Source organism: Medicago truncatula, chromosome 3 (genome assembly GCF_003473485.1).
Source record: "Medicago truncatula cultivar Jemalong A17 chromosome 3, MtrunA17r5.0-ANR, whole genome shotgun sequence".
Lineage (NCBI taxonomy): Eukaryota > Viridiplantae > Streptophyta > Magnoliopsida > Fabales > Fabaceae > Medicago > Medicago truncatula.
Genome location: NC_053044.1, coordinates 45,996,411 through 46,015,344, shown reverse-complemented (window position 1 = coordinate 46,015,344; position 18,934 = coordinate 45,996,411). Strand labels below are relative to the sequence as shown.

Here is an 18,934-nt window from a genome sequence, read left to right as displayed (position 1 = left end):
AAATTCTCCAACAAGGTAATACCATCAATGAAAAGCGTGCTGATACAATTTTTTATTCTTTGCATTAAAGGACAGCATGCATTCTCAAAAGTCAAAACACAATGAATGGTGTGCGAGTGTGATATTTGATTTATTGTATGATACGCAAATTTTAAAAATTCATGATACGATACGATTACGATTAATATACAATAACAATTTTTTATAATAAAATTTGTATGTATGTGTAAAATACTTGAATGGAATATGCATTGATTGTTCTTAATTAATATATAATTATAATAATCACAATTTACAAAAAATAATCTTGTGATCAAAACACAAAACGTTCATATAAATTATAATTTATTTTCATCTTCATGTGAGGATATTAACAAAAATGTCACTAAAAGAACTCAAGACGGATTTTATCTAATCGAGTCTCTTCTCTCTTAGCAAGAGACAACTCTACTGATTCAAGAAGTCTAACACTATCTTGAATTGAATCATATATATCTCTAATGAATTCTTACAACCTTGTCATACTTTTGTTTTATCCCTTCGTCTTTTATAGGACATATTTTTGTGTTTATCCATGAAGTATCTTAGAAGCATTTGATAGAGGAAAAAAGAAATTCAGATACTTCTAGAGCTAGCGTGTGTATCCGCGAAGTATTGGTATTTGATACGTATCATATACATATACATATTCATTTTTTGAGCATCTGGAGTCTAAACTTCATATCAAGGAAGATATTTTGGTATGTCAAATGTGAGTAAAAGTTTTATATTTGATTTTTTTTTTTACAAAGAGAAACTTAGCCTATTTCATTATTTTTTTAAATGGCATATATGAGAATGTTAATAGCGCCAAAATCAATATGAACAAGAGTCTCACATTGAATGAAAAAATTGATATTGAAAATCATATGGTTTAGAGGTCTCTATACCCAATATCTTATGGTTTTGCTTAAATTAGCTTGTAGATAGTAGTATCAACATTTATAGTTTTTTCCCATAATAATTATCACTATCCACAGATACTATTGTGCATTGAGAAGGATCATGGGAATGTCAACGAATATTATCTTGAATCTAGTTTCATTTTTAAGGTGTCAATTTCATGAACGAGAGGTTATATGGAGTACATTCCCACTGGTATTTCAAACTATATACCCTTTATAAAGAAGTAGGAATATATTCCGTTTTGCAGAAGGGATAAAATATATCAAAGCTTGGACTTTATTCTGTCAAAATTTAAAGATTCACTATGGGGATAATGTCTGCATTATTTATTATTTTATCCTGTCAGCATTTTTAATGATTCTTGACTTTCCATGAGGTGATTTTTATCCTTGATTTCAAACATTTGTTTCTCAAAATTAGTGCTTGTTTTGTTAGCTGAAAAGTGATACTCACTCTCCCTGATATCAAATGCAAATACAAATTTTTTTTTCTTCAGATTTATTAAATAATTAACGTATTTAATTTTTAATATAGGTCAAATACATAGTTGTTTAATTAACCTGAAAAATTAATCTTTATTTTTTAAAGGCGACTAACCTTAAATACTATGAGATAAGTTCACGGGAACAAAAAATAAAGGTAGATATATAAAACAAAAATAGCAATACTAGCCGATAGAATTTCATCCAAAATTTAAAGCATAGACATCAAATGTTTATGCTTGAAAGTATAATATAATTTTCACACCAAAATAGCAATAAAACTATGATATAGTTTTCTTGCAGACTATTAAGACCTTCATTCGAGCAAGTATGTCAGTGCTCGAATGGATAAATTCGGAGAAGAGAGGTATTAAAAAAACTTGGGGACAAAAATCATAGATCTAGAAATAGGGAGATCATTATACCAAACAGAGAAAAAAAACAGGGAGATCAAATTCGTAAATGAGGTAAAATAGAGGAAGCAAAAAATGCATTTAATTATATCTTTCACAAATTCTTTATGCAAGACATGGATACTTACTTACACTAGTAAGTAAGCATTGAAACTTGAAACACCAGTCGTTACTAGACAACCGAAAAATGGAAATATAAAATAGCTATGTAAAGAAAATTGTTAGTAAATAATAACCTAATCAAAACTAAATGACTTAAAACTGCTCTTATTCTTCTTTTTTCGATAAGTGGAAATTCTATTAAAAGCAACTAGGTTGGTATCAATAGCACACACGCAAATTTACCCCAATAAGGGTGTGTTTCCCACACAATTGACATTTCTTCAATTGGAACTTCCTTGGTCTCCGGAAGGAACTTGTAAATAAATGCTGTCATCAGAAAAAGAAAAAAGGCGAAGAAGATAAACAATCCAAACTTCATGTAACAAAGCATTGTAGTGAAAATTTGAGCAATGACAAAGGTGCAAATCATGTTAACAGAGACATTAATGCTTTGAGCAGCAGAACGAATTTCAAGCGGAAAAATCTCACTAGGCACCAACCAACTTAGAGGACCCCAAGACCATGCAAATCCTACAACATACACACAAATACACATGACAACCACAATAGCATACCACTTTGACAGAGTGTCTGGGTCACCATCAACTCCAAACTTACAAGCAATAGCTATAGCTATAACAATCTACAAACAAAATTCAAATTTAATTAGTAACAAGTAAACTTTACAGTTCAATATAGTGTGTATGTATGTATTGCAAATAATTTTGTTAAACAAACCTGACAAATGAACATTTGAATACCTCCTTCAATGAAAAGAGTTCTTCTTCCAAATTTATCAACAGTAGCAATTGAAACAAGAGTGGCGAGTGCATTACAACCTCCAATAATTAAGGCTGACACGAGAGAAGCAGTGTTACTAAAGCCAATAGTCTTAAACAAAACAGGGGCATAAAATGTAATCACATTCATGCCAGTGAGTTGCTGGAAGAAGGGAATGGCTATTGCCATTGTGAGGTGAGGTCTATATTGTCTCTTCAACAAAGAGACCCAAGGGTGTTTCACAGTTTTTGAAACATCACTAGCTACAACCAAATCTTGAAACTCCTCATCAACGTCAGTAGTTCCACGCATATTAATCAATTCTTGTTTGGCTTTGTCATTTTGACCACGCTCAATCAAAGAACTCGGTGAGTCGGGAAGGAACATTGCACCTAAGGTAAACATTATTCCAGGGATAGAAGCAAAACTCAAACTGTAGCGCCATCCCTCCCCGTTCTTCATTTTCGCAAACATGAAATTGAGGATATTAGCCACAAAGATGCCTATAGTGATTGCCAATTGAAACATCATATTAAGAGCTCCTCTGTAATTGTATGGAGCAACTTCAGACACGTATATTGGCACACTCTATCAAAGAAACAAAAAGAAATTAACATTAATTGTGACCTAAGTATATTGTGAAACCTATAAATATTAAAGAGATACACACTAATGTTGGGTATGCTTTTCTTTCAATTTTTCTTTTTATTTAAGCTATTTTGTGTTTTCTTACCTAATAAAAGAGAACAAGGATGAGTTCTAAAAAAAAAAAAAAGAACAAAAGATAAGTAAAAACAAAAGACTAAAAAAATTATGAATAAACATCCGAAGTAAATAACAATAATGTTAATTACCTGAATAGCACATCCTATTCCAAACCCAAGTAACATGCGACCAAGAATGAGCATCCAAACCTCTTGAGCAAAACCATTCAAGGCAGCACCAGCAAGAAAAAGCACACCTCCAGAAATCATGGTGAGACGCCTTCCAAACGATCGAGTTACTGTGGATGCCCCAAGTGATGCTACAAGAGCAGCCAAATACAAAGAGGAGGTAAACAATGTTAACGTTTGGCTATCGAATCTGCAGTACTGGTTGGTAGAAGGTTTTATAGTAGTGACATTTTGTTCATAGACATGTGGGAAGAATTTATGCAGAAAGGGATTCATAGATATAACTCCACCTACAAACAAAAAGTTAAATTAAAATTAGTCAATGATTACCTTGCATGTTGTGCAATTAACAGATAAACTAGATTTTGGTTTTGGCAGTAAGATAAGTTATACAATTATTTATGTTATGTGTACTTGAGCTAATATAGTTCATTATGTTGTTGTATAAATATATGATGTGAATAAACAATCACAACTAGTGATTCATCCATATTATATATGTTTTTTATCTCTATCTCATTTTATTCTCTCTAATCTTATTCTTTTATGTTAACAAACAAAGTGAGTGTTGTGAGAGTGTGCAAGTTTAACAAAAGTGAGTTTCTTACACTAACATTTGTTATTTAGAGCTATCGGTACAATCATAGGGATATAGTGCAACGACGTCTCATCCAAATGGAAACTTTCCTGCAAATCTTCTCATTCATGATGGGAAGAATTATGGTAATTGGTGCAAGCAAATGAATGTCATATTTGGGTATCAAGATGTGTTGGAAGATTACAAAAGTGTGAATCAGATTGTTGATGTTCTAACCAAAGGTGTTAAAATTGAAGCGTTTAGAATAAAAAAAAAACGTAACCATGATAAGATTGAAATGAAGGTAGAATTAAGTGTTTTTTTTTTAATGAATAATTAAGATATTTTCTTCGGTTCTTTATAACAATTGAGAAAAATGGAGAAAATCCCACTTGAAAGAATTCATTCTCCCAGCAACGGAGTCTCATATCCAATGTGTGCGCGACTCCTCTTCTTTTAATGTTTTTTTAATAACAATGCGATCCAGATAAGGTTGAGTTAAGTGGCCTCAAAATCTAGTACTGAATGAAACAAAGACGGAGGTTGCTGAAAATGGTGAACCTTTTGATTTTGTTTGATTTTTATGGGTTCACTATTTTAGATATGTGTATCTGCAGTGTTGTTCATTAGACCCATTTTGGGATTATTTGATGGTGTAGAGAAGTAGGTGAAAAACATGCGGGTTTGTGTAAAAAAAAATAAAAAAAAATACATGTGGGCTTGTGTTGTGGAAGCTGAAGATTTGTTTTTTGTGATGTCTAGGGTTTGGATTAATACAAGGAGAAGCATATAATTGGCTTCCATTTTTTTATTTTATTTTATCGACCAGTGATTTGCAAGGTTCTTGTAAATTAGACGATGATTGTGGTGGTGGTGGTTTGATGTCTATGAAAAAAATTACCAATTTAATGTTTTCCATGGAAAAATATATTTTATTAAATATATTAAAATGAAATCAATCTTTTTTTGGAAACAAAATCAAATCAATCTAATGATTTGTTACTGATTTAGGAATTTGCTTCCAAATCAATTATTATGCATATTTGGTAGGATAATTATTATCCATGTTATATAAAATATACTTATGAGTGTAAAAATAAAATAAAAACACGAGCAGAAAAAACCAAAAGAATCGTTGGTCACAGTACATTGATCATATTCTTTTTTTTAATTTTGTAATAAAAGATCATAAATATCCCTATAAAACTCAAGCATGTATAATCATATATTTTGTAATGTTTTTGAGGAATATGTAATATTTAGTATTTTTTTAGAGGATTGTAATATTTAGTTTTAAATCAATTTTTTAAATTTAGAAATAATGAAATTTGTTTGAAGTCATTTAATTAAAACGAAAGATGACATGGTTGTGACAGATATATGAGGGTTATGTCTATGTCACTTGAATGATCACCTCATCAACAAAAATTAAGGACCAAAATACAATGGAGACTAAAGTCTAAGACTTAAAAAATGAAGCAACCAAAACCACAGAAAATAAAATAAAAGGATTCAAATCGATCAAAACTGCATTTACGTCTTCTTCTTTTACTTGGTGAAGCCTAAACCAACCGTAGATTTACTAATAGTGGCTTCATTCTAAGGGGATGATTTGATGATTGGGGGGTGAAAAAGTTATGAAATCGAGTGATTGGGAGATCAAATATAAACCCTGGAGTTTGATTTCATCAAAGAAAAAAGAATGTAAAAAGAGATTGAATGTATACCTGAGATGCCAATATCATAGCCGAAAATTAGACCTCCAAAAGTAGCGGTAAAACAAGTGATGAAGACTCTAAATGTAAGCTTTCCAGAATAATTTTTTCGAAGAGATCCACTATTGATGATGATATCGTCACTATTTCTTCGAAGAGATCCACTATTAAAGATGATATCGTGACCCAACGACATTGTGATCAGAAACTTAAGACTCTTCTTTACTCAAGAGACTCACAAGACCTAGTAAGACTAACATGTGTAAAATTTGACGAGATTATATGTCTATATATACCAGTCCTTCTTTATTACTAGTCTACAACCTTTCACCGTGATCGTGCCTTAAATCAATACAAAATCCTTTGTTTCATTCATACTAAAATAAATGATTTACTTGAAAAATTTAATGCCAGATTAATTTATTAAAAAATGACATTAATAATGGAATAAGAAATATTCCTATGTATAAGAAAATGATTAAATCAATAAATATTACAGGGTTTGCTAACCGGTGTCCCGGAGCACTGGTTAAGCATACCATAAAAGGGAATTATTACCATAAAATGAAATTATTTTTGACTTTATTATAAATTAATTACATAATTTCAATGCATTAACTACTATATAATTTCTTTTTTCATATCTTTAAGCAGTGCCTCGAGGCATCGGCTAGCATTTCCCATATCATATTTTAGGAGTATAATTTGTAAGCATATATTTCAAATAGAGTAACTAACATGAATTCATCATAGGATTTTTTTTTTTTTTTTTTGTGGTGGCCGGGGTTTGAACCTCAAACCTTACATATTTGTATACATTGTCCATAACAACTGTGCTAAGCTCACGAGAATATAGTAGGAAAATTTAATTATATCCTCAAATTATTTGGTAATATTTAAAATAAAAAGTTGAATTGAGATTTACACGCCATTTTTTTTTACCGGTGGCATTCATACACCTTAATAATAAGGAAATAGTTTTGCTAAAGGAAAATGAATTGATATGGAGTCATTTAATAGCTTTTATTAGCGGTCTTATTCTTGACAAATAGAGATCCACCCTATATATATATATATATTTTTTTTTTTTTTGAAATAAATGGACATTTTCATATAGTTTTGATGTATAATTTTTTTAAGAAGTTAAACAAATTATATTAAAAAAACCAACACAAGTTCCTCTAGCACAAGGTATGTCAAAGGAAGGATGCGTTTGATTTGTTAAACATGTGTCGGACATAACAACATATACAAAACAACACGATACAAGGTAGAACAACACATGACAAACTTTTATGATATTGAATAATTTTTGGTAATATTTAGTGGACAAAAAGTTAATTTTGTATATTTGATAACTTGTACGTGAGACAAAAAGTTGTGTTGTAGTTTAGTAAGAGACAAAATATTTTGTTTTTGTCCTGTTCCTAGCTTCCGGTTTGTACAAACTTATAAGATACCCCCTCCATTCCATAATAACTGAGTCATCTGCAAAAAAAATATTGTCCCAAAAAAATTGACTCATTTCACTTTTCAATACAACAATAATTATTTTATTCAAATTATAGCTCTAATTAATACTACTTTCATCACTCCCAATTCAATATATTCTCTTTTGCATTTATGATAAGAAAGAATGCACCAATACTTAACAAGACATTCAAAACTATTTTTTTCTCTCTTTTACTTATAAATTTTTTCTTAATATGTGTGAAAAGAAAAAGAAAAAAGAAAGATTAGATAAAACGGGACAGAGGGAGTAGTTTATTAATCTTGCCAAAAGAGTTTTCTTTAGTGAATGATTTAATGCCTTAAAAAACCAATCAACACGCCAAAGAGTTTTCTACCCTTAAAAAAAATGCCAAAGAGTTTTTTGGCGAATGATTTTAATGCCTAAAAAAAACCAATCAAAATATACAGTTTTGTTTTTTAAAGAATCAACATATACAGTTATTTCCTAAAAGAAAAAACATATACTATTATTATACACACATTCAAAAAACATTTGAAACAATCATCTTTCTCATACTTGTAGTTTTATTCTCTCTCTATCGTTTTTATCCAATAAAAAGAGAGAAAAAATGGTTGTCAAAAGATTTATGTACAAATATCACTCCTCTTATTTATTTATTTTTATTTTTAGAAACAATATGTACACTGGTTTTGCCAAGCATGGTTTTCTTAATCAGCAAGTAAAACGTAGGCTCCATCCTCCAATTTTGACGCCACGTGACACACTCTCATTCGCGCACCAACATGTCCTTTTTTCCCTCTCATTACACACTTCTTCTCACCAAACCTTCCCATATTTTTCACCCCAATTTACCCTCCCCCTTTCCTTCCTCTCAACGCTTCAGATAACAAGTACACTATAGTGGCACTTCCGTAGTTTCAAATTAAAGCCAGGGTATAAAATCTTACGCGGTATATACGATGGATTTAAACGCGGTTTCTCTCCCTACTACGTAACATAACACTTTCACACAGCACACAACACTGTCACTCAAACTAACTTTTCTTTCTTTCTCTCTTCATCGCGCACTCGTGTTCTTCCTTCTTTTACTTTACTCATTCTTATCTCATAAAAATATAAAATTAGATTAAAACCATCACATCCTTAAATCCTCTGAATTATTCCGTTGATTCTGATTTTATGCTTCTTCATAAATAATTCATCGAAGATCCATTCGAAGTTTTTTTTTTTAATATTTAATTTTGATTTTTATGTTATGGGCTCTCTTGATTGTGTTCCATCGGTCGATGATGGGATGGCGGTGTTGTCTTTGAATTCTCTTCCGTTAGGGTTTCGATTCCGACCTACCGACGAGGAACTTATCGATTACTACTTACGTTCGAAGATCAATGGGAATGGTGACGAGGTTTGGGTTATCCGAGAGATTGATGTCTGTAAATGGGAACCATGGGACATGCCTGGTATTTTTCTTTTCTTTTTTAACTTTTTTCATACTAATAATTTCATCTTGATTTGGTAAAGTTGAAAATTTGTACTTTATTGTGAATTATTTGTTTAATATATGCATAGATCGCATCGTTAGGGTCTGTTTATTACATGTTCATAAGCTGTTTTCAGCTTATTTCCGTAATCTTCTAGGAGAGCTTATGAAAACAGTTTCTAGCTTATATGAAAACATCTTATAACAGTTTGACTTTGTTTATTAATTTGTTATAAAAATAACTTATACATAGGTTCTGTTTGGATAAACAGTGTTTGTCATGATAAGTGTTTATAAGCTTACATAAGCTATTTTTATAGAAAAAAAATATAACAAAGTTAAACTTCTTTGTATGTGCTATAAGCTGTTTTAAAAAGCTATATTGCAGAACTTAAAATAAGCCGAAAAAGTTTGTGAAAATTATCATAAGCTGTTTTCATGAGTTCTCCCAAATAGTCTAACAAAACTAATGTCACTAGATGAGTTCAAATAAGCCAATCTAAGCAGGCCCATAAGCACTTATATGATAAGCACTTGAGCTATAAATTAAATTAAGCTATTTATCCAAACAAGGCCTTGAACTGTATTGCTGTTTAAGGAATAGATCATGATGTTTTGAGTAATAAATTGGAGTGTTGAATTGCTTTTTCTATTTTGCTGATTTTTCATCTGTTGGGTTTGTTTTGTTGTAGATTTGTCTGTGGTACGAAACAAGGATCCAGAGTGGTTCTTCTTCTGTCCTCAGGATCGTAAGTATCCAAATGGACATCGATTGAACAGAGCAACAAATCATGGATATTGGAAGGCAACAGGGAAGGATCGTAAAATCAAATCTGGAACCATCTTGATTGGAATGAAGAAGACTTTAGTTTTCTATAGTGGTCGTGCACCTAAAGGAAAGAGGACTAACTGGGTTATGCACGAGTATCGTCCCACCCTCAAGGAGCTTGATGGCACCAACCCGGGACAGGTCAATTCTTTTCTATTCTCCTATTTTTACATCCAGCTAAGAAATTACCATAGGAATATGGTTACAAATAGTACTAAATTGATAATTGTATTTTTTTACTTGTATCAGAATCCCTATGTCCTCTGTCGATTATTTAAGAAAAACGATGAGAGCGTTGAAGTTTCAAACTATGGTGAAGTGGAGCAAACTACTTCAGCTCCTTTGGCTGCTAATTACTCTCCAGAAGAAATACAATCTGATCCGGCTCCTATTACAGTATCCACATCACAGGTCACGGAAGAGGATAAGCAGCTGGCTGTTATCCCTGATATCTCTGAGGAAACCATATCTAATGTTATAACCTCGGTTGATTACCATAGCGATGGATATGATGCTCATGATGTCCAAAATCAAATTGCAAAACTAGCTGCAGAGGTTAGATTGACTGAGCTTTAATCTATAATTACTAGTTATTAGAGGTTGGTAATTGTAAGACATAATGTATAATATAATAATTTATTTAGTTTAGTCATTCTCATTTAGATATATTTCGTTTAGGAGACATATTTTAAATTCATAGTGGAGATTTATGATACTCAGTTTCCATTAGCATAAAAAACCTAGTTTTATTAGCTAAAAAAGAGAAACTAATTATGAGAATGGTAGGTTTGTGTTTATGTTCAAATTATCAACATACCTCCCTCTCTGAAAATTATGAGAGTTGGATGTGCTTAAAATATGATTAATAACATTTATAGAATTGAAGTCAATCTTATTATATGTATTACTTTCGTTTGTTTTTATCATTCCCCTGATTTGATTTTAAATGCATTGGATTTATTAATCGAGTACTTATACTTGATATTTCCTGCAGGATGATCAGGCGTTGAACTTTGACATGTATTATAACCCGAAAGACGGTCTATTGTTAGATGACAGATTATTCTCCCCACCTCTGGTGCATATGCCACAAGAATTTCATTATCAAGCAAACAATGAATCAGACGGTCGATGTGGACTTCAGTATGGTACAAATGAGATAAATATTTCAGACTTTTTGAATTATGATCTTAACTGGGATCAAATTCCCTGTGAGGTGTCCGTTAGTCACCAGCCGAACTTCCCCATGTTAAATGTTAAGGACAGTGGTTCAGGAAGCAACTCGGATGTGGAAGTAGCCAATATGACTGTAAGTAACAGTTCTAACGACATTCATTGTTCGGTCAATCTTGGCAGGTTATGCCATGATAATAACACACCGTAGTTTCCTAAACTTCAGTGGCAGCTCAAACAATTAAATGTGGGCTTGTCGTGCCTCTTTTATAATGTTATATTCTCATTTTATGATGTAGGGTATGCAAGCTGCTTATCCTCACGAGGCAATTGACAGAAGGATTCCTTTTGCGACAACACCGTCGTTTAGCCACACCTTTGATTACAGTGGTGATGATCAAAAGAGCAATGTTGTTTTATTACAAAACAATTTCCAGACGGCTTTCCCGTCGGATGTTAATAATACTGGTGAAGTGTACAATGCCGTCAATGGATATGAGCAACCAAGGACCTGTAATACAATTATGAGCAGTGAAAGTGGAATCGTAAGGAGGGCCCGGCCAACACGAGACGAACAATTTAAGACAAATCCGATGCAAGGTACTGCTCAAAGGAGAATTCGGTTGTCAAAGATTGAACATGTCTCATGTGGGATGGTTAAGGTTAAAGATGAGAGTTGTACACAAGAACAACATAATTCAAAACCGATTATTGCTGTGGTAAGAAAAGTTTGCTTATTTTGCTTGCTTGACCTAGAGGTTTTCTCTGCATGTGTTGTGAGGTTTGTTTCTATTTTGCAGGAGAAAGCTGCGGAAAATCATGCTTCGGATGATGAAAGTGCTATTTGTACTAATCATGCATGTAAACAGAGGAAGGTTCCCAAGTCAATTGCAAATGCAAGCAAGGGGTTAAGAAATTTTTTATTGCTAGGAAGAGCACCTTTCAGATCAAAGACTTCCTCCAATTGTGCTCTGTGGTCTTCTGTTTTTGTAGTTTCTGCATCTGTGCTGGTTTCATTAGCAGCCTTTACTAACATATGGGGATATCTTAAATTTTGAAATGCTAGCAGGTCATTCCTTTGTTTGTTATTTGTCTCCATTTCTTTTTTGGGACAGTTGAGGGGAGGCATGTAGGGTTTAACTTTCTTAGAATCGTTGATAACTCGATATATGTGTGTGTGTGCATATATATTGTTGGTGTATAATATGTATCACCCACCACCCAGTTGGTTAGTATGTAAGACTCTGTTGCTGTACATTAAGCTTGAACAGTTTCTTCATTTTAAGTTTTATTCCACTTTCACATTTTAAATTTGTTGCTTCTAAATTTCATACCGATAAAAGGGTTGGATAAAATTGAATGGAGATTCGCTCATCGACAAGCATCCATTGAAACCAATCGAGCACCCTTATGCCCATTTGGAAAAGGTAATGTGAGTGCTATAATCATCTCATGTCCATTAAAACTCAACCAGGGATTATTGAAACCATGAAATGGTGCAAAAACCACCGAAGCAAGGAACATTCAAATACAATGTAGGTTACCTGAGCTTTGAGCTACCAAAATTAGTGGTTTGAGTTTTTTTGTTTTGTTTTGTTTTTACATCTCCACGATCTAGGCTATATATAACATTTTCGGTTCTAATGTCCATCTTAGAGGGATCTACCATATCAATGACAGAACACTCTCAACGAAAGGACTAATAATGATAGAGAATGAAAGGACAAACTAGGTATTTTTCTTCGGCGGTAGGCATTCTCCCAACAAAAAAATTTCCATCATAACCAACTGCAGAAATACAACTCAACAAAAGGAAAAGGAACATTGCACCAAACCAAAATAACTATTTTTGTTCAAAACAACTCTTTAGAATCACCAAACCAAAATAACTATTTTCGTTCAAAACAACTTTTTAGAATCATATCATTATCCATGTGAACTTAGCTCAGTTGGTAGAGAGATATTGCATATTATATGCAGGGGCCGAGGTTCGAATTCCGGACATCCCTTCACATTTAATTATGTGAGCTCTAACCACTAGACTACTTACAAAAGAAAGAGTAACATCACTATTTTTTGTTCTTTCAAAATAATCTAACATAAAAAATAATCTAACATGAATCATGGACGTGAAGTGAAATGGTTATACATTCTGCACACACAAGTTGTGATTTGTATTCAAATTTAAAAAATTTGTATGTCTAAATTGAATGGTAATTTTTTTTGATATACTGTCTAAAATTTTATTCCATAAGTAAAAAAAAAAAAAGAATTAATTAAGTTTTTAGTCCCTATAAATATTCACAGTTTTGTTTTTAATCCTTACAAAATAAAATCACACTTTTTAGTCCTGTGACATTTTCCTTAAACATTTTAGGGACCAAAACGGTTTATGAAATTTTTTGTCAGGGGCTAAAAGTGTTGATGGAAAATTTTATAGGGACTAAAAATGCTGATGAAAATTTTATGGGACTAAAAAGTGTGATTTTTTTTGTAGGGATTAAAAACAAAACTGTGAATATTTTTAGGGACTAAAAACTTAATTAACCCAAAAAAAAATAGGCTTAAATGTGTTTTTGATCCCTTAACTATTTATTTGGTATCACTTTGGTCCCTTAACTAAAAAAAAGATTGTTTGAGTACTTTATCTTCATCTCTGTTACCTGTTTTGGTCCCTTCTGTTAAAAAAATTCAAAAAAATGTTAGGGTTTGTATTATTCATCTTCTTCCTTCTTTTTTCATCATCTTCTTCATGATCTTCATCATCAACAACACACCAACCCATATTTTTTTTTCCTTTTCATCATCTTCAACAAATATATAAACATAATCAATTTCATAACTTAATCAATAACCAATTTTTTCATTCATAAACATTTCTTTCAATCTAAACAATACAATTTCTCAATCTCCCTAAAGCAAATCAACCAAAATCTTCATATCTATTTCCTAATTTATTTTTTTCCAAATTCAATAACAATGGGAAAATCAACCAAAATCTTCAAAACATCCACAACAACTACAACTAAGAGTTGAAAAAATCCAGCAATAAAAATCCAAAAATTAATTATAAAAAAAAGTGACTTTGGTGCTAAATCCAATTGGGATAACTAGCACAACACCCAATTGAATCCAAGGTTGAAGAACGACACCAATTTCTAATTTTTCTGAGGTAGATTGAGTGTTGTTGGTGTTTTTGAGATGATGAATTTGAGTTTTTAAATGTTTTATATTTTAGGTTTGAATATAAATGAAGGTGTTGAAGATGATTTGATTTTGTTTGGAGATTTGTCTTTTTTTTCCTTTGTTGTTGTTGCTGCTTATTTAGTTGTTGTTATTGTTTGTTCTTGTTGTTGGTGTTGTTCTTTTTTTATTTTTCTTTTTCATGAAAGTGTTGTTGGTGGTGTTCTTATTTTTCAGAAAATGGGGGAAGAAGATGAAGAATTTAAGTGGAGAAGGAAGAAAATAAATTAAGTTTTTCAGCCAATGTCAAAATGACACGTGAATAGCAGTTAACGTTTTTTTTATTAAAATTAACGGAAGAGACCAAAACATTTAATGGAGATAAAGATAAAGTACCAAAACAATCTTTTTTTTTACTTAGGGACCAAAGCGATACCAAATAATAACTTAAGGGACGAAAAGAGTAATTAAGCCAAAAAAATAAAATAAATTATATATTAAAAAAAATAAGAACCCATGATTGAAAAAATTGGGACATACTATGTGTATAGTTGATTTATGAGAGGAAGAGACAACATTTGATGGCAGCCATTCATGTGCTTGTTGTGTTTCTTTCATTTACTTCCCTCTCTATCCTAATGGGGTGTGAGCATGATGAGGATAATACATATGCTCAAGAGATTGTAACTTCAGCCCAAAAAGAACAAGATTGGTTGGTTTCAGTGAGAAGGGAGATTCATCAACACCCAGAATTAGCCTTTCAAGAAAACACAAGTACTTTTATACGCAAGGAACTTGACATACCTTATACATACCCAGTCTGCCAAAACAGTTATAGTTGCCCAAATTGGCTCTGGTTCTCCACCCATCATTTCTATTCGTGCTGATATAGATGCATTCCTCCTGCAAGTTCCCTGCAATTACAAATTTTCTGCATTCACGCATTCTGCACATCCTCGGTCGTTGTCAAGATCGGATGGTCCTGATTTAGTGCTCGGTAATTTTTATTTTAAAACAAATTAAAAGTTGCATTGAATTATGGACTGCCTGATCTTGATTACGACCGCAAATGTGCCTCATTGGTGTGAGTGGCAAATTTGTGATTGCACACAGTTTGATTTCACTCCTCTTGCAGGTAAGGTCAGGTTACCCCGCTATAGGTTCTTTAATGTGTATTTTGTTCTGCTGTGATTGAGTAGGTAAAATTGATTTTGTGTACAAGTGAGTTTAATGTTAAGTAATTTTATGTTTGGATATATTCGTATAAGAGGGAGTTCAACAATAAATAAATTTAGGCTTATAATCAACTACCGAGGCCAAAGCTACAAATTCTAGCTTCTTTATAATTAGTTCTAGAGGCAACATCAATTAGTTCTTCTGTTCCATAAGGAGAATATTGTTTTTCAAATAAATGGATTTTATGATCATCAAGTTTTGATCTGATGTCTTTGATGCTTGGTTAGGAGCTTAGTGATGAGTGAGAATTCAAGAGCAAAGTTAATGGCAGAATGCATGCTTGTGGAGATGATGCTCATGCTACTATGCTACTTGGGGCTGCAAAGTTGCTCAATCGGCGCAAAAATAAGCTTAAGGTTCTTTTCAAATTATTTGTTTCTGCTCTTCTTTTATATTATTGTTTTCAATTTTTTGATTATTTTTGTCTTTCTCCAATTAACTAACTATTTGTTTGGCCACCCATAATGAACTAACACAATATGACGCCTTAGTGTTCATGTTAAATGTTTGACAAAATGGACTGTGAAATAGTTTAGACAAATTGACTTCCAACGCCTAGCAGAATCCCGTTTTTCGTTTTATAATTCTTCCATGTGTTCCAAACTGGATTTCCGGTTTAGGGTCAAGCATGGCCAGAAAGGCTTAGATGTAGGTATTTGTATATCAGCCCTGCTAGATAACTACTTAACCTTCCACAATCACACTGAATCTGGTATGAGTTAATAGATTATCTAGGTTTTGAACTATCTACTACACAACTTTGGGCCACTATGACATGCTAATTACCGGATCATAACTTCACCCGAAGTTAGTAATACTTGAACTGCATCCATAATTAAAAGTTTATATAAAGTAGAATGGCATAAAATTCAAAATGTATAAACCAATAGTGTCCCAACTAGATCCAACTTGCTAAATGTTCAACTCTTTGTTCCTTTAAGATATAATAACTTAATAAAATATTATAGATTTTAAGCCTAGTGTGGAAGCACAGGTTCAGAAAGATGTAAGTATATGTTCTATTCTGTTAGTGTGTTTGATGTTCTGATTCTGACCCTTGCATTAAAGGGAACTGTGAGACTTCTTTTCCAACCTGCTGAGAAGGAGCTAGAGCCTAGAGGTGCCTCACAAGAAAGATGTAAGTAGACGATGTTCTATTCTGTTAGCGTGTTTGATGCTCTGATTCCGACCTTTGCATTAAAAAGAACTGTGAGACTTCTTTTCCAACCTGCTGAGAAGGAGCTAGAGGTGCCTCGCAAATGATAAAAGAAGGTGTTCTTCAAGATGTAGAAGCAATTTTTGCTGTTCATACTGATGCTACGGCATCTACGGGAAACATAGCATCGATTCCAGGGCCTTTTACAGCTGCTGGATGCATTTTTGAGGTAAATGGTCATGCTGCATTTCTCCACCTGACTGTCGATCCACTGCTGGCTACATCATTTGAAATATTGGTATGCAACAGCTTGTCTCAAGGGAAATCGATCCTCTTCACAGTTAAAATATTTGACAGAGCCCCTCAAGGGAAACCGATACTTTAAAAATATTGACTTTGACAATAAGATCTATCCATAACATTTAGTTACAACAAGATCTTTTTAAGGAAAAATATTTACTCTATGATGTCTATAATAATGCTTACTGATTTTTTTTTTGGAAAGAATATGCTTATTGTTACGAGATGCGGTTTATAAGAAATGCTAGATTAGCACGAGGCAGCAAATAACCCTTTATAAATAATAACCGCCAACTGTCTCATGTATGGTTAGCCAAAATTTGATTGGTTAAATATCGTACTTTAATTTGATTGGTTAATACTTTTTCGGGATGAGATCGATATTCTTTTTTTTATTTTTTTTATTAATATTCAATTTCATTTTATATTATGGATGGTCTTGACTTTTGTGTTTTGTCCATTGCTCGGCAAGATGGTGACGTTGTCTCTGATTTCGCTTCCGCTAGGGTTCCGATTCCGACCTACAGACGAGGAACTTATCGATTACTACCTTCGTTTAAAGATTAACGGCAATGGTGACGAGGTTCAGGTTATCCGAGAAATCGATGTCTGCAAATGGGAACCCTGGGATATGCCCGGTATTTCTCTTTTCTCTTTTTACGCACATTATCTCCTCTTGATTTGGTAAAGTTGAAAATCTTATAGTTTTTCTTTGATAAATTCTTAGCTTAATATGCATAGATCGCATGCTTAGGGTCTGTTTGGATTGACATAAGTTTATCCACTTACATAGGCATTTGTGAAATTGTTTGAGGAGCTTATGGAAACAACTTATTACATGTCCACAAGCTGTTTTCAGTCTATTTCTTTAAGCTTTCCATGATAGCTGATGGCAACAACTTATAGCTTAAACTACTAGTTTTTATGAAAACAATGACTTTAGCTTTTTTTTTTTGTTATAGGATTAACTTATACATAAGAACTTATGCTATGAACATTTAATTAAGCTATTTATCCAAACAAGACCTTAGACTGTTTTCATTGTTTAAGGAATAGATCATGAGGATTTGAGTAACATATAGGAGTGCTGAATTGCTTTTTTATTTTGCTGATTTTTTTTTTTTTTATCTCTTGGTTTGTGTTGGGTTTGTTGTAGATTTGTCAGTGATAAAAGACAATGACCCAGAGTGGTTCTTCTTCTGTCCACAGGATCGACAATATCCAAATGGGAATCGATTGAACAGAGAAACAAATCATGGATATTGGAAGGCAACAGGGAAGGATCGTAAAATCAAATCTGGAACCATCTTGATTGGGATGAAGAAGACATTAGTTTTCTACATTAGTCGTGCACCTAACGGGAGGAGGTCTAATTGGGTAATGCACGAGTATCGTCCCACCCTTGAGGAGCTTGATGGAACGAACCCAGGACAGGTCTATTCTCTATAATATTATCCTCTCCTATTTTTACTATGTCAAATTATATGAAGATGATAACAATTACTAATCTGTTAATTATTATTTTGTTACTTATATCAGAAAGCATATGTGCTATGTCGATTATTTAAGAAAAACGATGAGAGCCTTGAAGTTTCAAACTGTGGTGAGGGGGAGCAAACTAATTCAGCTCCAGAAGAACTACAATCTGATCCAGCCCCCATTACAGTATCCACATCACAGGTCAGACAAGAGGATAAGCAGCAGGCCGTTATCCCTGGTATCTCAGAGGAAAAGTGATGGATATGGAGTGCATGAGGTCCAAAATCAAACTGGAAAACTAGCTGCATTGAGTTTTAATCTATTAGGATTTATTTGATATGCATTGAAAGGGTGAAGAAATTTTACATTGTCAATCATTCATACTTAGTTGGTGTATAATATTATTTATGTATCACCTATTACCACCCAGCTGGCTAGTCTATAAACTCTGTTGTTTTACATTTGAACAATTTCTTCATTTTCAGTTTTATTCCAGTTTCACTTTTTAAATTTGTTGTTCTCATTTTTCATATTGACACAAATCACACAAGGGATGCATAACAATTGCAATTTGATAGAGAGGAGGTTTTCTATGGATGGATCTATTAAAATCCACCGAAGGGTGTCAAAACCGCCAAAATGGGGATATTTAGACGCAATGTAGGTAACCGGAGCTTCCAGCGACCAAAGTTTGTGGTTTGAATTATGGAACATCTC

The 18,934-nt window shown here is 32.7% G+C and overlaps 3 protein-coding genes across 6 annotated transcripts; 2 read left to right on the top strand and 1 right to left on the bottom strand.

Moving 5' to 3' along the window:
* Positions 1–1,902: 1,902 nt before the first annotated feature.
* On the bottom strand, positions 1,903–6,150 carry LOC11425210 (sugar carrier protein C). Its single transcript, XM_003602366.4, has 4 exons — positions 5,920–6,150; positions 3,577–3,905; positions 2,681–3,310; positions 1,903–2,585 (listed from the first exon to the last, which is right to left on the bottom strand). Exons 1-4 carry the CDS (start codon positions 6,101–6,103, stop codon positions 2,151–2,153), a joined length of 1,578 nt encoding a protein of 525 aa, XP_003602414.3. The 5' UTR covers positions 6,104–6,150; the 3' UTR covers positions 1,903–2,150.
* Positions 6,151–8,370: 2,220 nt separating this feature from the next.
* Positions 8,371–12,174, top strand: LOC11423667 (NAC domain-containing protein 62). The gene is made up of 6 exons (XM_003602364.4): positions 8,371–8,841; positions 9,554–9,831; positions 9,940–10,245; positions 10,685–10,999; positions 11,163–11,582; positions 11,664–12,174. The coding sequence occupies exons 1-6, from the start codon at positions 8,637–8,639 to the stop codon at positions 11,919–11,921; spliced, it is 1,782 nt and encodes a 593-aa protein (XP_003602412.1). The 5' UTR covers positions 8,371–8,636; the 3' UTR covers positions 11,922–12,174.
* Positions 12,175–14,579: 2,405 nt separating this feature from the next.
* Positions 14,580–18,727, top strand: LOC11418502 (protein NTM1-like 9). 4 transcript variants are annotated; one of them, XM_039831694.1, is made up of 5 exons: positions 14,580–15,181; positions 15,518–15,638; positions 17,211–17,376; positions 17,895–18,172; positions 18,278–18,727. In XM_039831694.1, exons 2-5 carry the CDS (start codon positions 15,555–15,557, stop codon positions 18,473–18,475), a joined length of 726 nt encoding a protein of 241 aa, XP_039687628.1. In that variant the 5' UTR covers positions 14,580–15,181; positions 15,518–15,554; the 3' UTR covers positions 18,476–18,727. The 4 variants fall into 4 exon arrangements, with proteins under 4 accessions (XP_039687628.1, XP_024634242.1, XP_024634239.1 ...); XM_024778474.2 differs by having other exon boundaries at positions 15,510–15,638; XM_024778471.2 differs by lacking the exon at positions 14,580–15,181 and adding an exon at positions 16,351–16,667 and having other exon boundaries at positions 15,510–15,638.
* Positions 18,728–18,934: the final 207 nt, after the last annotated feature.

Coding starts and splice junctions, on each gene's coding strand:
- LOC11425210 (XM_003602366.4), bottom strand. CDS start 6,103: ATGTCGTTGGGTCACGATATCATCTTTAATAGTGGATCTCTTCGAAGA. Junction 3,906..5,919: donor CTATGATATTGGCATCTCAG/GTATACATTCAA, acceptor TTTTGTTTGTAG/GTGGAGTTATATCTATGAAT. Junction 2,586..2,680: donor TTCAAATGTTCATTTGTCAG/GTTTGTTTAACA, acceptor TTTTGTTTGTAG/ATTGTTATAGCTATAGCTAT.
- LOC11423667 (XM_003602364.4), top strand. CDS start 8,637: ATGGGCTCTCTTGATTGTGTTCCATCGGTCGATGATGGGATGGCGGTG. Junction 11,000..11,162: donor TGGAAGTAGCCAATATGACT/GTAAGTAACAGT, acceptor TTTATGATGTAG/GGTATGCAAGCTGCTTATCC. Junction 11,583..11,663: donor CAAAACCGATTATTGCTGTG/GTAAGAAAAGTT, acceptor TCTATTTTGCAG/GAGAAAGCTGCGGAAAATCA.
- LOC11418502 (XM_024778470.2), top strand. CDS start 16,542: ATGATAAAAGAAGGTGTTCTTCAAGATGTAGAAGCAATTTTTGCTGTT. Junction 17,377..17,894: donor GGAACCCTGGGATATGCCCG/GTATTTCTCTTT, acceptor GGTTTGTTGTAG/ATTTGTCAGTGATAAAAGAC. Junction 18,173..18,277: donor ATGGAACGAACCCAGGACAG/GTCTATTCTCTA, acceptor TACTTATATCAG/AAAGCATATGTGCTATGTCG.